This window comes from Lepisma saccharinum, chromosome 19 (assembly GCF_977018435.1).
Source record: "Lepisma saccharinum chromosome 19, izLepSacc3.1, whole genome shotgun sequence".
In the NCBI taxonomy this organism is placed as follows: Eukaryota; Metazoa; Arthropoda; class Insecta; order Zygentoma; family Lepismatidae; genus Lepisma; species Lepisma saccharinum.
The window spans coordinates 58,232,022-58,246,764 of NC_139247.1; the positions used below are offsets into that span (position 1 = coordinate 58,232,022).

Consider the following 14,743-nt stretch of genomic DNA (forward strand, 5'->3'; position numbering starts at 1 on the left):
TTAAAGAATATTGTCATACCTTACATACAAAACCCATTTGCCAAACTCAATTCTGTTACAAATCGATCCCATTCTAATGCGAAATATTGAAATTATCCGCCGTGCTTCCAATATGGTGGACTTAGCGTACGGGTGATCGTCGAGGACTTTTGGTATGTTGTTTCTAATGGTACTAACATGTTATATGCCAAATTTCAGCTTGTTATGAATTATGTATGTAGTTCCCATATTTCCTGAAAACTTTCATTGTCCGCCATTTTTCAATATGGCAGACGTAGCGTATGGGCGGAGATTTTTAATATCTTATTTTTAGTGTTATATGTAGGGCTAGGATTTTGATGACCTTAAAATTGCCAAAAAATGACCTTTGCAAATACATTTATGACCTAATGCACGAAAATGCCAATAAACTTAGAAAAATGGCCTAAAAATTCGGTAAAATTTGTAAAACAAATTTATAAACTACCAAGAGAAATTCAAATTACAAATTAATGTTACAGTATCTATCACGTGTTGATTGGGTATGGCAGCACAAGTACGAAAGTTTACTTTTTGTCATCTTTTACACTTCAAGTACTGAGTTGCAGTACACAACGAAAATCATATGAAAATTTTCAAAAGTGAATGTCGGTTGTCGGACAAGAGAGCCTTGTACATGGTAAAAACTCTTTACTTCCACTTACACAAGAGGAGCGTACTTGAAATAAACAATATCACTTGCTGTTAAGTCACTTTAAATTCCATGGAGTGTAAATTATTTCCCTGACAACATGTTCGATATACGTAGAGTACAAAACTTTGTACCCCTTGTTTTTTAACAATGATCCGTCTGGCGACAATATATCTACTGATAGAGGGGGGGATCACATTGTTAGAGCTGAATTGTTACACAAGAGCTTGTATCAACAATACTGCACACAATTTGTTTGTTTCTTCAAACACAGTCGTTCAGAACTGCGCTGAAGGCAATGAGACGAGAGTCGGGAACCTTCAAAGGGCTACATTTGCATGTAAAATACCCCTTCTTTAACCAAAATGTAGAAAAATGCATAAAATGACTTCTAAAGGCCAAAAAATGACTTAAAACTGATTAACAAATGACCTTTACTCCAAAAAGGGTAAAAAAAATGCCCTAACAAAGGCATCCCAATTTATTCACTTACGTGTAAAACACGTTCCTATCTACTTATGCAATGTTTCTGTCTTACCCAACAAAATTCTAGCCCTAGTTACAACGAAGCTATGCACCAAATATCAGCTTGTTATGAATTACAACAGTTCCTTTATTTTTCGCTTTGCAAGTAAGCCAGTATTAAAGTATCTGAGTGTCCCACTTTTACTGCGGGTGACTGTATCTTTATCACTCTTCTCTGGTCATCTCCCGTCCCCATCGTAGATATTTCTAAAGAGGAAGAAGAATGATATAAACTTAAAACATACAAACAAAAATATATAAATATCATCTCACAGCCAAGAAAATTAAAAAAACATAAGTGTAAAGCATTTTGCTGCCATCTTGCGGAGAAGATGGTACTAAAGACGTTGAAGCCCCTGATGTCAGGCAGCGAGGCTTATGTGCAAAGGAAATATGCTTTGGGGAGACGGCAGGAGGTCGAAATCGGCGCTCAGTTCCTTTGATGTTCAATACAGTACTGATCGCTCACTTTGTGGTCTTTGAGCCGGGTCTTCTCTCCAGCTTCAATCGGTCAATCAAATGCGAAATCGCTCTTTCATGGCGAAGAGGTCCGTTCTCTCTCAGATGAATCTCAAACCAAGTAAGTGTGTTTCTGTCTTTAAAATCTGACGAGATGGAATAAACTCGAATTTCTTTTGGAAAATAAACATTAAAAAAGCATGAAAAAACGTTCAGCTTTTACTTTTATTAACTTTTACAAAACCACTACTTCAGATACTCCTGTGCATTTAATGCACAAATCATATATACAGGGTGATCCGTTTGAAATGTCAGAAAATTAAACCGTTACATGCAAGAGGTTAATACAGGTATATGTGAGCAGTTTGTTGTAATATAATAAGAAAGGATGTAAGTTTCAATTGTCGTGTCGTCAGCGTACAAACGCCATTTCCTCTGTTTTCTGACTTTCAAGGTTGGAGTCCGCTACCATTACTTTGAACTAGCTTCTAGGGCCTCCCCGATAGCGCAGTGGTAACGTCGTCGCCTTGTAATCAAGGTGTCCCGGGTTTAATATCCGGTGTAAGCATATTGCACAATGCTTGCATTTCTCTTTAAGCTGTAGGTTTACAGACTTCAGCCCTGGTGGCGCTAGTGTGCATGGTAGCGTGCATTTCTTGCATACAGTATGACACACTGTGCGTGTCATACACCTTCTTTGCCTATCACGTTTGAAACGAATGCTCAAACTTAAGTGACTAAATAAAGAGTGCTCATAACGTACACCTAGTTAATTGTTGATATTAATCCGCCATTTTAAGTAAACTTTCACTTAGCACTTTGGTGACAGCGGTGCCAGTTTCGATTCCCGCTGATAGATCCGAAACATCAGTGTTTTCGTAGCTATGTTAAGAAATATTGGAAGCTAGTTTGTTTCAATTGTTGTTTCAAGTCCACTTTATGCACAGAGAGGCTAATTGGGACTGAACCTACAGTTTAATGTGAAATCTGAAGCACTGTGCAATACGCTTTCAGCGGGTATCAAACCCGGGACACCTTGTTTACAATGCGACGACGTTACCACTACGCTATCGGGGAGACCCTAGAAGCTAGTTCAAAGTAATAGTAGAGGACTCCAACCTTGAAAGCCAGAAAACAGAGGAAATGGCGTTTGTACGCTGACGACACGTCACCGAACGACCTTGAGCTGTTTGCGACACTGTTTAGTTTTTATGAAGATATATCTGCATTCAAGTAGCTATATGGTTTTGAATGATGCCATTTCGAACACGTACTATTATATGGTTAGGGCCCTTGATTTCTCGTGAAGGCGGTAGCACCAATAATAATTATTAATTGTTGCAAGACCAAAAAAAGTAGATGCGTATGTATAGTACACATTTCGGCCTTAAAAAACGAAACGTACCGCGAAAACCCTACATTCTTGTCTTTGGGCTTACAAAATAAAATGTACCATACTTATGGGTGTATGACGTCCACGTTTAGCAAAATTGTATCTCCCCATAAAAATAAAAATTATAGTCCGTGTTATCCATGCAATATTTCCGGCAGCTACATGAAACTAAGTCTAAATGGGTGTTTCTCACGATTTATTTAATTTCCATAGGAAGGTTTTGTATCACCGAGCACAGAGATTGCGTTTTCACGGACACCGAGTGCACATCTACCGCCACACGGGAGCCGTAACATCGGCATTTGTCGCGGGAGAATTGCGGAAAATTACTTTCTCAAAATTAGTTTCCAAGGCATAAAATTGTCAACAAGAGGTGATAGCCAGGTGACCTACAAACTATATACTCGTTTAAATGTACAATATATGTGTAATTTTCGGTATAGTATATAGGAGAAAAGTGTGCTTAAATGAAAACGTGATTTTTTTGGGATATAACGCCGAAACGTATAAAAAAATAACATCTATATTGGAAAACTTTTGCCGGAAAATCGATGACAATAATTGTGGTTTCATTGTCTTAGGTTCCATCAAAGGTAGTATGCAAGATTTTGCGGTTCTTCAGATATAACGAGTTGATACTGACTCTCTGAGAAAATTATATTTGGTTAAAAACTCAGACACTTGGCAACCCTGCCGTCCCATCCGCTTTAACACTGTACAGCTCCATTCCATACCCAAGGGAGATGAACTTCTCGCGAGACCTGCCTCCTCAGCATACAAGATCTGCCCCTTTTCCTTTGGAAGAGGAGTCCCTAGATCCCTCCCCCGAAAATTGGCTTCCTCGTCTTCTTTCTATTCTTGTTCTTCCGCATTTTATCATAGGTGGATCTGGGACTTCTTATTTTGCACACATCTTCTGCCCCTTTCTCTCTTGTTCTGTCACCACAATTCTTGCGAACTTCTGTGCCTCTCGCTTCGTGTATTCAACAGCTCGTGTCCCCCGACGAGGCCAGAGACGTAGAGGCAGAGAGAGAGAGAGAGAGAGAGAGAGAGAGAGGAGAGAGGCAAGTAGACCTCCAAATAATGGACTGGTTGTACTGGGACCTGCACGGCACAGATGTAATTCTGATTTGTGGAAACAGATGGCCCATAAATATTCCTGTAGATTAGCTCTTGTGCAGTTCATCTTAATAAGATGTGATGAAGTGCTTCGGGAGGTCATGGACCATTTCCGCTGTTCCACCATCGACAGGTCAGTGCTAAGCTGATTAATGTGGTTGGTTGGGCTACCAGACTGGCTCGTCATCGTGAGTCTACGGGTATAACTACACGTCACAGAAATTCACTTGCTTTCTTATCAATGTTGTATTTGTGTTCGTAGGAATTCTCTGCTGGCGTATTGGTAACGTTGATACGTTCTAAGAATATACTCGATGTATTATTATACTATTAATAATAACTCAGCGGTGAACGATGAGACTCGGTGAAGTACACAGACTCCTCTGAAGTACACGTATAGTGTTAGGCAAAGACAATCTTCACAGCACAGATAAATAAAACCATATTACTACAGTATGTATAAACTGAAAGGTTTCATTCTTTATTTATTGCAATTATAATGCAATTATACTTGAGAGGAAGGCGAGGATTTCGCTTTGTCGATGAATTGACTCAACTAAAAACGCGTAAACTCAATGCGTGGCTATCGGCATGCCTATGATCACATAGACCTAGCGTAAGCTATATCCGGTGATTTCAAGAACACAGATTCAAGTACAGATGAATCACTCACTATCTACAAAAGGATACTATCAACAAAACTGACATCTACACATGTTTAGAAAAACAAATTCACATAGTGCACTCTCGCAAACATGACGATACATTAAACTACTCATAATAGAGCATAAAATACAATAAACATTAAACAAAAGTTATATATTACAAACAAGGTGCAATATCACATATAATAACACAACATTTACGTGTCCTTTCATAAAAATATAATATATCAGTGACATATTTTAAAGTTGTTACGTCACATAAAAATATGAATCATATCATCGTCGTTGCCCTGTTATCAAGGGGTCCAGGGTTCGACATGCGGAGGAAGCTTACAGTAGTTACGATCCCAGTTTAAACTGTAGGTACACCCAACGGCAAAAGAAACAGTAGGCGAATTGTCCACTAGCATTTTCATTCGGTCTGAATTACACGATATTATGACAACGAATTGAAATTATGACTTCAATAAGCAAAGAACAATGCCTGCTTGGAACCAACATAGTTCCTTTCCTTAACACAACACAGGATGTAGATTAAAAAAGTAATGAGAATAGCGGTGGACAATTTGCCTACCATTATCTTTGCCGTTGACTGTACAGTCCCGATTAAACTTTCTGTGCATAAAGTGGATTTAAAAATGTCAAGGAATCAATCGTGTTTGTCTTTAACGTCCACTTTCCATCTCTTTAGGCTAATCGCGAAGATGAGGATGCATGATGAGTGGATTGAATTGATGAAGACACACTCTCATCCCTAAGCCCAGACAGAGGCTGCAACTGGTTTGTTTGATTCATTTAATTTATTCTCACATTCATACCCCTGCTAATCGTGGCGATGAGGATAAATGGTGAAAGATAGAATTGTTGATTGATTGAATTAGGTTCTTTTACGTCACTTCTCTGTCAATTTTGCGACGATGAGTGATGATATGATGAAATTTGATTTGATTTGGTTTATTTTACTTCGCTTTTCTGTCACATTTGGCTAATCCCGAACATGAGGATAAGTGGTGTGATGATGAAATTTGATAAAGATCACTCACAGACAACAACCCATCACCAGGCTGGGATTCGAACACGGGACCACGCTGTGCTAAACACTCCATTTAATACAGAACGTTGTTACAAGTATAAGGAACAACTTGAGAGAAAGAGATACACTATTACTCCACGAATGCAAGCTTGAGGCAGGAAATATTAATGAACGCCAAGTAAATAGCAAACGTAAGAGGGCAGCACGTTGCAGCAAAACAGTTCCCCATTTAAATTTGATTCAATTTAATGTACCGTCGCTTGTGGGATGGCAAGAAACAGCAACTTCCGCTCCTTCTCAACTCTAGACTCCCACTTCATCAGAGACCGGTTCCATTAAACTATTCAGCTTTTGTTTCAAACTGCGTCTTTGTTCAAGCGACAATTTCACCCCCCAAAACCTCTGACAAAGCCAAACAAACGCGAGTGCAAAAAAGGGGGAAGAAACGTTCTCGTGCCTTGTCTTGGAGAAATGTTTGAGAGTCTTGTCCCGGTCGAGACACTCGTCTCCCAAAAAAGAACACTGGAACTGCAACCAAATTAGTGCTGCGCTCTCTTGGCGCAACCAGACGTCTCCAGCCACGTTTAGCTCCAGAAGAAATTATCTCGAAATGAAGCCTCCCCTTCCAGCTCCAATTTTTGCGCCGCTGGAAGTCACAGCTTCCAGAAACCGCATTCCTTTGTTCGGGTAGAGCAAGTTTGAAACGGGGGTTCCTAAGCCGTAAAGAACATGCAATTACCTTTTGAACCCGCTGCACTGCATGTAATGGTCCCCCCCTTTCTCTAACTGAACTACCGGCGCCCTGTGAAGTTCTTAACGGTAATGATTATAGACTGGGCATTGTTGTGCTGACGTAGGCACATGCTCTGGCTGTTATCGCCCTGGAGCCGATAGAGCCGAACTTCGAAAAATGCTTATGGATTCTAACTGGTACAGTTGAACTTGATTTTTAATGCCTCACCGCTCTTGTGGCAGTTGTCTCGAACCAAGGTATTGTGTTTTGTTTCAAGTTCACTTGATGCACAGATACACTAAACGCACGGCCATGAAATTAGGCGGGTGGCAGAAGTTCGCGCTGTTGCCACGTAGCAGCACAACCACGTGTATTCAGGTATAAGATAATTAAATATCTCATTGTAGAGTTGGTATTTGTAATGCATGTGATACAAACTGACAGTATTTGCTCGAAAGGTGAGGGACAACCAGTGTGGTGCCGTAGACTATACGTTTACGTCTACATGCGTTGTCTACACGTAATCTACGCGTAGATTACATTGGGTTTTAGTTTACATAGACTACGTAGACAATCTAAAGTGCACTAAAATTAATCTTCAAGGCTTTCATAAAAGGAAAGTGACATTTTCAACTATATTGGTTCCTAACAAAATGAAAAGAACCCTATTTACAACAAAATTTCTTTTCTCTTCTATTACCAACTTTGGAAGAAGATAAATAGTATGCAAAAAACAACAACAGATGGCAGTCGTGAGGCAAGAGTGGTGTTTTCCCCATAAAACACTAGAATATTTCCTATATTAGGTCTCTTCCTAGGTGAGAAATTGTTCGAATTTGGAATGAAGAGTATGAAAAGTTCTCCTCACACATCAGCAACTGATACTCAGTATAATTTTATTTTAATTTCACGGCGCCCTTTGCTAAGTTATCACCTTTCGCCATATTGTTTACATAGATTACGTGATCTATTTGCATAAAATAGTCTACGTGTAGAATGTAGACTATCGTTGTTTACGCGTAGACGCACATCACTGGGGACGACATAAAAGTGTCCCCGAGAGAGTTAGGTCTGAAGCTCGAACTATGGCAACGCAGCCCGGTTGGCGTTGCCATGCGATGCGCGGGAAACAACAACTTTTGTCCCACTCTCGCTTTGCTTTTCATATATGTGGCACCAGCGCAGATTTGCCCAGCCGCCTATTCTCATGGCCATATGCTTAGTTGGTACTGGACCTAAAGTTTAAATTGAGATCCGAACTTCTTGTGTCGGCCTCCGTGGTGGAGTGCTTATCTTTCTTATTTTGTTATTTTGGTTTGATTTATTTTACTTCCCTTCTTGTGCTACTTTTGGTTAATTGGCGAAGGTGGGGATGAGTGATGATATGATGAAATTGATGATTAAACATCACAAACGTCCATGCCCAAGCGAGAATTCGAACCCGGGACCCCTGGCGTCGCGACGCGATGTGCTAACCACTCCGCAACAGTGGCCGGCTGAAGTGGTTATCACAGCGTGCTACGATTCCAAGAGTCCCGGGTTCGATTCCAATGAAGAAGTTGAGTCTCTCAAGGGTGATTCCCCTGGTTACTACAAATTTTCGAATGTGTTTTACAAAATTAATTTATCCAAATCTTCTATTCGACAGGGAAATAATGAATTCTAACTATAGTGTAAAATGAACTTGGAGTTGAACGGCATTGGGAGTGTCACTATTCATCTTAGCGACCCCGAAAACTATGAATTCCACAGTAATATCGGTCGTTTTCGATTATTTTTAAGTCACCCCCTTCCCACCCCCGCCCCTAGGGGTTCCAGGGGTGTCTTAATCCCACAGTACGTCCTTCGAGATTGCAAGTGATACGTGTACCAAGTTTGGTTGAAATCGCTCCAGGTGTTCGAGAGTTATGCCGGAACATATACACACATACATACATTTTATATATATAGAAAGAATAGATTAGATTGGGAGTCTGTAGTGTATATTAAGTTTTGATATTTGTACAGAGAGATAAAAATGGTTAATCACAGTCGATAGTTTGATTAAATGATTGATTTGGTTAATTTTCTTCGCTTTTCTACAGCTTTTGACTACTCGCGAAGATAATAATAGCCAGCCAAAAACGGAATTCCAGATTAGGCAAGGATAGGAACGCATACACAGTCCAAAATATCCAAATATTAAGTAATTTATATTAATATGTGGAATTTTATTTAGATATATTCTCTTCCTCTATCACTTAGGATACACAGCAAAGGTATGCTTTGTTCATTGTACCATGGTAATGACCACGCCGGGATTCTAACATGGAACCCCTGCCGTCGTAGCGCGCTGTTCTAGCCACTACGCGACGGAGGTCGGGTGCTGTAACATAGGGATAGTTCAACAAACAATAGTGTGATCCACGCCCACCCCCCTTGTAACTTTCTAAACACGAACTTTAAATGTATTAATGACATGAATACTACAAATTACAACATGAAGCCGCGATATTACGAAACCCGTCCCTTTCGCTCGAGAGCTTAGAAGATTACAAAACGTTGTAATGACGAGTACATTTGCGCGTAGGTTGAAAGCGAAAAGGGGATTGGCGAAATCCTGGGTGACGAGATGAGGGGGGATTACCCGAAGGCGGGCAGGAAGAGAAGGGCTGTTAAAACGTCAAATGTTGTTATCCGGTTTCCTGGAGTGATCAGGGAGTGACGGGAGAGAGTGGCGTCTCCCGAAAGAGGTTTAAAGGGGCGATCCCCAGTTAATCTTGGCCTGTAATGAAGTCAACATTGAAAATCACTCGTTACGGCTTTTGCTGGGCGGCCTAAGCACCATTCTCAATACAGTTAATCATATATTGTTTTTCTGCTGAATATGGTATCGAGTACACACAGAACCCAATTGACACATATACAGCGATGTGCGTCTACGCGTAAACAACGTTAGTCTACATTCTACACGTAGACTATTTTATACACGTAGATTACGTAATCTATGTAAACAACATGGCGAAAGGTGATAACTTAGCAAAGGGCGCCGTGGAATTAAAAAAATATATACTGCGTATCAGTTGCTGATGTGCGAGGAGAACTTTTCATACTATTTCTTCCAAATTCGAAAAATTTCTCACCTAGGAAGAAACCTAATATAGGAAATGTTCTATACCGATGCCTTTGTTCAACATGGAAAGGAAGGGTTTACGTTTCGCCTTGTACACTCGGTAACCGCATCGCTGTAGGTAAAGGCGAATGGTTCTGGTTGCCACTTCAATGTGAAAGCGTTCTCGAGTCCACAGTCGTAATTCGGCCACAGAAACATGATTGTTGGTCTGGATATAGCGCCTAATTATCCGTAGGTCACGCACGCTCAGCAGACGTTTTCGACCGGGGGCCTTACCTGGCTCTGTAGTACCAGTATTTTGGTGGTGTTTGATGATGCAGTGGACGGTTGACTTGGGTAAGTTCAGTTGGCGCCCTATTTCAGGTTCACTGAGTCCATCTCGTTGCAACTCCACCACTCTTCTCCTCACGGTGTTGTCAGTAGGTTTGCCTCTGGCCATGGTGATGATGCACTGCGGTTCCTCGGTGCACAACACGCGCTTATATACGGCGGACTCCCTTATCGTGTCCGTGACGTCATGCTTCCGTCGAATGCGCCACTATCTGGAATTTACCGTATGGGTCTGGTGCCTGGTCGAAGTTCAATGTCACGCGTATAGTTCCCCGTTTTCGTTCTTTACGTGAACTTGGGTGCAACATGCTGGGATCACGATTCTTGCCTGCACACACGCCTCCTCTTACACACATGCGTCACTTCTGCGGGTCACCCATTCCACCGCCTATGCCTCTGTGCATTTAATCACGTATTCCTTTCTGGTCGATCTTCATTGTCACCAAGGTTGTAATTTCTCTGTCTCTTCCAAGAGGTGTTATAACATTTCTTGACTTTTCCAGAACATCTTAGCTGAAAAGTTAATTTTCTTGTCTTTCACAAGTAGTGTTTCCAAATTTCCATGACTTTCCCAGAACCTTTTCACTATAAGGCAAATTTCCCTGTCTTTTCCAAGAGGTGTTTCCAAAATTCCCTGACTTTTCCAGAACGTCTTCACTGAAAGGCTGATTTCTGTGTCTCTTCCAAGAGGTGTTTCCAAAATTCCCTGACTTTTCCAGAACCTTTTCACTGAAAGGCTAGTTCCCCTGTCTTTTTCAAGAGGTGTTTCTAAAATTCCCTGACTTTTCCAGAACCTCTTCACTGAAAGGCTGATTTCTCTGTCTCTTCCAAGAGGTGTTTCCAAAATTCCCTGACTTTTCCAGAACCTTTTCACTGAAAGGCTAATTTCCCTCTCTTTTCCAAGAGGTGTTTTCAAAATTCCCTGACTTTTCCAGAACTTTTCACTGAAAGGCTAATTTCCCTGTCTCTTCCAAGAGGTGCTTACAAAATTCCCTGACTTTTGCAGAAGCTTTTCATTGATTTCCTTCCCTTTACAATATATACCGGGGGACAACTTTTGGAGTAAAGTCCACCAGAGTGTGGTGCTGATTACACCACTTCTACAATGACCGAGATCATGAAAGTGTGGAGCCCTTACCTTAGAAAGTAAGACAATGAATAATGTTCAATTGAGATTGGTTTCTAACGATGAAGAATCAATCTTACTAGAATATTACACAAATATTAAAATATGTGATAAATCTGTGATTACGTTTGATAAAAAAAGTTAAAAGTGTATATGCAAGTATATGCATTGCATGTATGTGTTCCTGACGTTCACAAAACGTTCTCTCTTTCTCCTTCCAGATTCTAAAACGAACACAACAGAGGAGGCAGTCCGAGATTCCAGCAAAACAGAGTCCCCGATGTTAAGCTACATTTTCGACACCCACTCCAACCTAAAGCATCACCACCACGACCACAAATGGGGACCACATTTTGAAGAAGAGGATCACAACAGTACTAACATAACCGTCCAAGTGGGAAACACCGCATATCTCAACTGCAAGATCAGCCTCTTGCAAGACAAAACAGTAAGTGTGGAAATTTTCTCTTTCTCGTTATATACAGAGTGTCCACAAAATGATTGCTATTTCTTAATTGATTTTAAAGCCCACCTTGCTCAGTTAGATTAATCGGTACTGAATCTGCAATCTGATGTGGTGTCTTTCTAGTTATACAGAGTGTTCACAGAATGGTTGTGCTGGAAAGAGATTTCTATCAAGAAAATTGTTTTTAAATTTTACTAATTTGGACTGGAACATCAATTCAGTGCTGACTGAACCACTGTTGGATCGCGTTAAGTGTGGATCGAACCTCTTGCTTACAAGGCGACAGTGCTGCCACCATCGGGAAGATCCTGGAAAGAAATTTTCGTGGTTTCTTCAAACCCCTCCCGAAACTTCTGGCATGATATATTAGGCCAAGTTTAGAAATCTAAATCGGCAACTAATTTTCAAATATTTATTGAAAGCACAATAGGGAAATCATACTGAGAGAACACTGCTTTGGAACAATCGAACCATGATCTTCAAATGTTTGTATTTCCTGAAACTTGAGCGAAACAGATTCTTGGAATCACCTGTGACCTCATCACTTTTCACTTCTGGCTGTCATGTCTCCAGTGTTGTTCCTCCTTCAGATTGAAAAATTCCTTCATTATTCCCCCAAAATTCCCTTTTCGACAATTAAATTCCCTGTGTCATTGGATGAACTTGTAATCCTCTTTGACAAGAGTTAAACCTGGGACCTCGCGTATTACTTTCACCTGCCCTCCTCCCAGAAGTCGGCGTAGTATACATTTAAGTATATTGATTGATTGATTGATTTAGTTTATTTTACTTCGCGTTTTGTACCTCTTGGTTAATTTGAGAAGATGGGGATGAAATGATTAAATTGATGAATGGACATTCACAAACAACCAAGCTCGAGCTTGGCGTCGCAGCGCGATGTGCTAACCACTCGGCCACAGGGTTTGGCTCACATTTAAGTATAGATTTAAGCTTCATTCAGACCCATAAAACGCGTACTTGTGTAGCTAGTGAATAGTGATTGTGTATAACACTGTTAAGTGTAGAATCAATTATGACTTACGCCCAACCCCGTGAAAAGTTTTTTTCTGTCTACGGGCCATATTTTCTCATTGACTCCACGCTTCTTTATCTACTTCCCTCTATAAAGTTTCTTTATATTTTGCTTTTACAATCGTTTTCTGTACCATCCCTTCTATCTCTCAAGCTTCCTTTATTTCCTTTTCATTCTTTAGGTTCCTACGTTGCTCTTTCTCTTAAAAACTAGGGCCTCCACTATGGCGCAGTGGTTGCGTCGTTGCCTTCAAATTAAGGGATCCCGGATTCGAAACCCGGTGGAGGCTCAAGTAGTTCGGATCCCACTTTAAACTGTAGGACTAGTCCCGATTATCCGTAAAGTGGACTTAAAACATCAAGTCAGTCAATTAACCAATTTTATATACATTCTTACGATACATTGTAGTTTCGACTCCAACCACAAGCACACGAGTGGTTACCACAGTTCGTTACTGCGCCACCAGGGGTCCCTGATTCGAATCGCGGCATGTGTGTTCCTTGTGAGTATCGCTTCATCCATTTCATCACACGATGACTCATCCTTATCGTCGCGATTAGAAGAAAGTGGCAGAAAAGCGACGCTAAATAAAAATTCCAATCAAATCGATTGTCTCTCTTCGCTCTTAGAAACTTGAATGAGTTTTAAGTCCACTTTATGCACACTAAGGCTAATCTGGGCTAGTCCTACAGTTTAAAGTGGAATCACAACCACTATGTGCCTCCACCGGGTATGGAACCGGGGATCCCTTGATTAAAAGGCGTCTTAGAAACTTGCTCTGTCCTCTGATACATTGCACGCACACTAAATTAAATATACATTTCGTCGATTACGTGCACGGTTGCAATAGCAAGAAGATAAATGCTGAAAGTGCTATATCATTTGTATGCAAAACTTACTTGTCCTCCCAACTGTACAATCCACTTTCTTTTCTCACCGTAGCCTTGTACGTTGAGTAAAGTTTTCAGCGTTATCTGAGCGTCTCAGCTCAACGGTAGTGCCAGCTTACATGGGACGTACATTCTTCCAGGGAAAGCGAGTGTTACGTTTCAAAACAGCCAAAATTCGATTGGCCAGAATCCAAAATCCCAGGATCCAATAACCAAGGCTTTCTCTGGCTGTCTGGATATCGCCATTGTGGTGAACCTACCATATTTGCATGACACAGAGGTCAGATATTTGGACAATTAATTGTCCACCTGTCCCAGACGGCTTTCAGGGTGGGTCGCCGCTTGTCTGGGGTTCGTGCAGCTGCATATGGTGTCCGTCTGCTCCCATATCATCCCCGCCTGTTCCCTTTTGCGTCCTGGTTGGCGCAGTGGCCTGGAAGATCCAGTGGCAAAGCACTGGCAGCGAAGAACAGAACACGAAATGTATTGAAAAGCAATGGAGAAATTGTACGTTAAGTTGATTACCGAAATAAGTTTAGCTCATTGTGTTCAACATCCAGCTCTTTCCATGAGGGCGTTCAAGTTGACAAGAGTCAACGGACATCAACAGCTCAATACTCTTACTCGTAGTATGTCACATCACTGTATGGCATGTATTGTTGTAAGTGAATACCATTGTTGCTATTACATTTCTGTGGAGTATTCAAATTTGCTTCTGTGCGAAGACGTAGCATGCTCTACATTTGCTTCTTTCATTTTTACAATTCTTTTTCGCCACGATTGTTGGTTTCTTGTGTTTTATAATTGTTTTCAGTTGTATCTCACATATGTAACCAAATTGGTACACGTTAGATAGCTGTATGTGTCTAAGATGCCATGATTCTTAATTCATGAACAATGTTTGCATTTGAAACGTTGATTGCTGTTGATTGGCTCCTTCCCGAGCAATGTGTGTTGCGTGTCGCTTCGGTCTGAAAAGTGCCTTACACTCACCTGTTGCGCACATATTATAATTCAACCTGGCTAAACAATGACAAAAATGTCATATAGCTAACGTTTCACCTTGGGTTAAAGTTCCATACGAAACATGGTGCACTTATCTGATATCGAACCGATAACTCTTCATATAATTATAAATTTACAATTTAAGAGCCATCACACCACCGTTTAGTTGTGAGTCGAATTACTT

The 14,743-nt window shown here is 40.8% G+C and overlaps 1 protein-coding gene across 1 annotated transcript in view; it reads left to right on the plus strand.

Moving 5' to 3' along the window:
- LOC146003166 (uncharacterized) overlaps positions 1–14,743 on the plus strand; it is a 379,420-nt gene that overhangs the window by 308,962 nt on the left and 55,715 nt on the right. Inside the window, exon 4 of the mRNA XM_083141352.1 lies at positions 11,387–11,613. Within this exon, the coding sequence (XP_082997478.1) occupies positions 11,387–11,613 (227 nt within the window). The remainder of the gene's footprint in view (positions 1–11,386; positions 11,614–14,743) is intronic.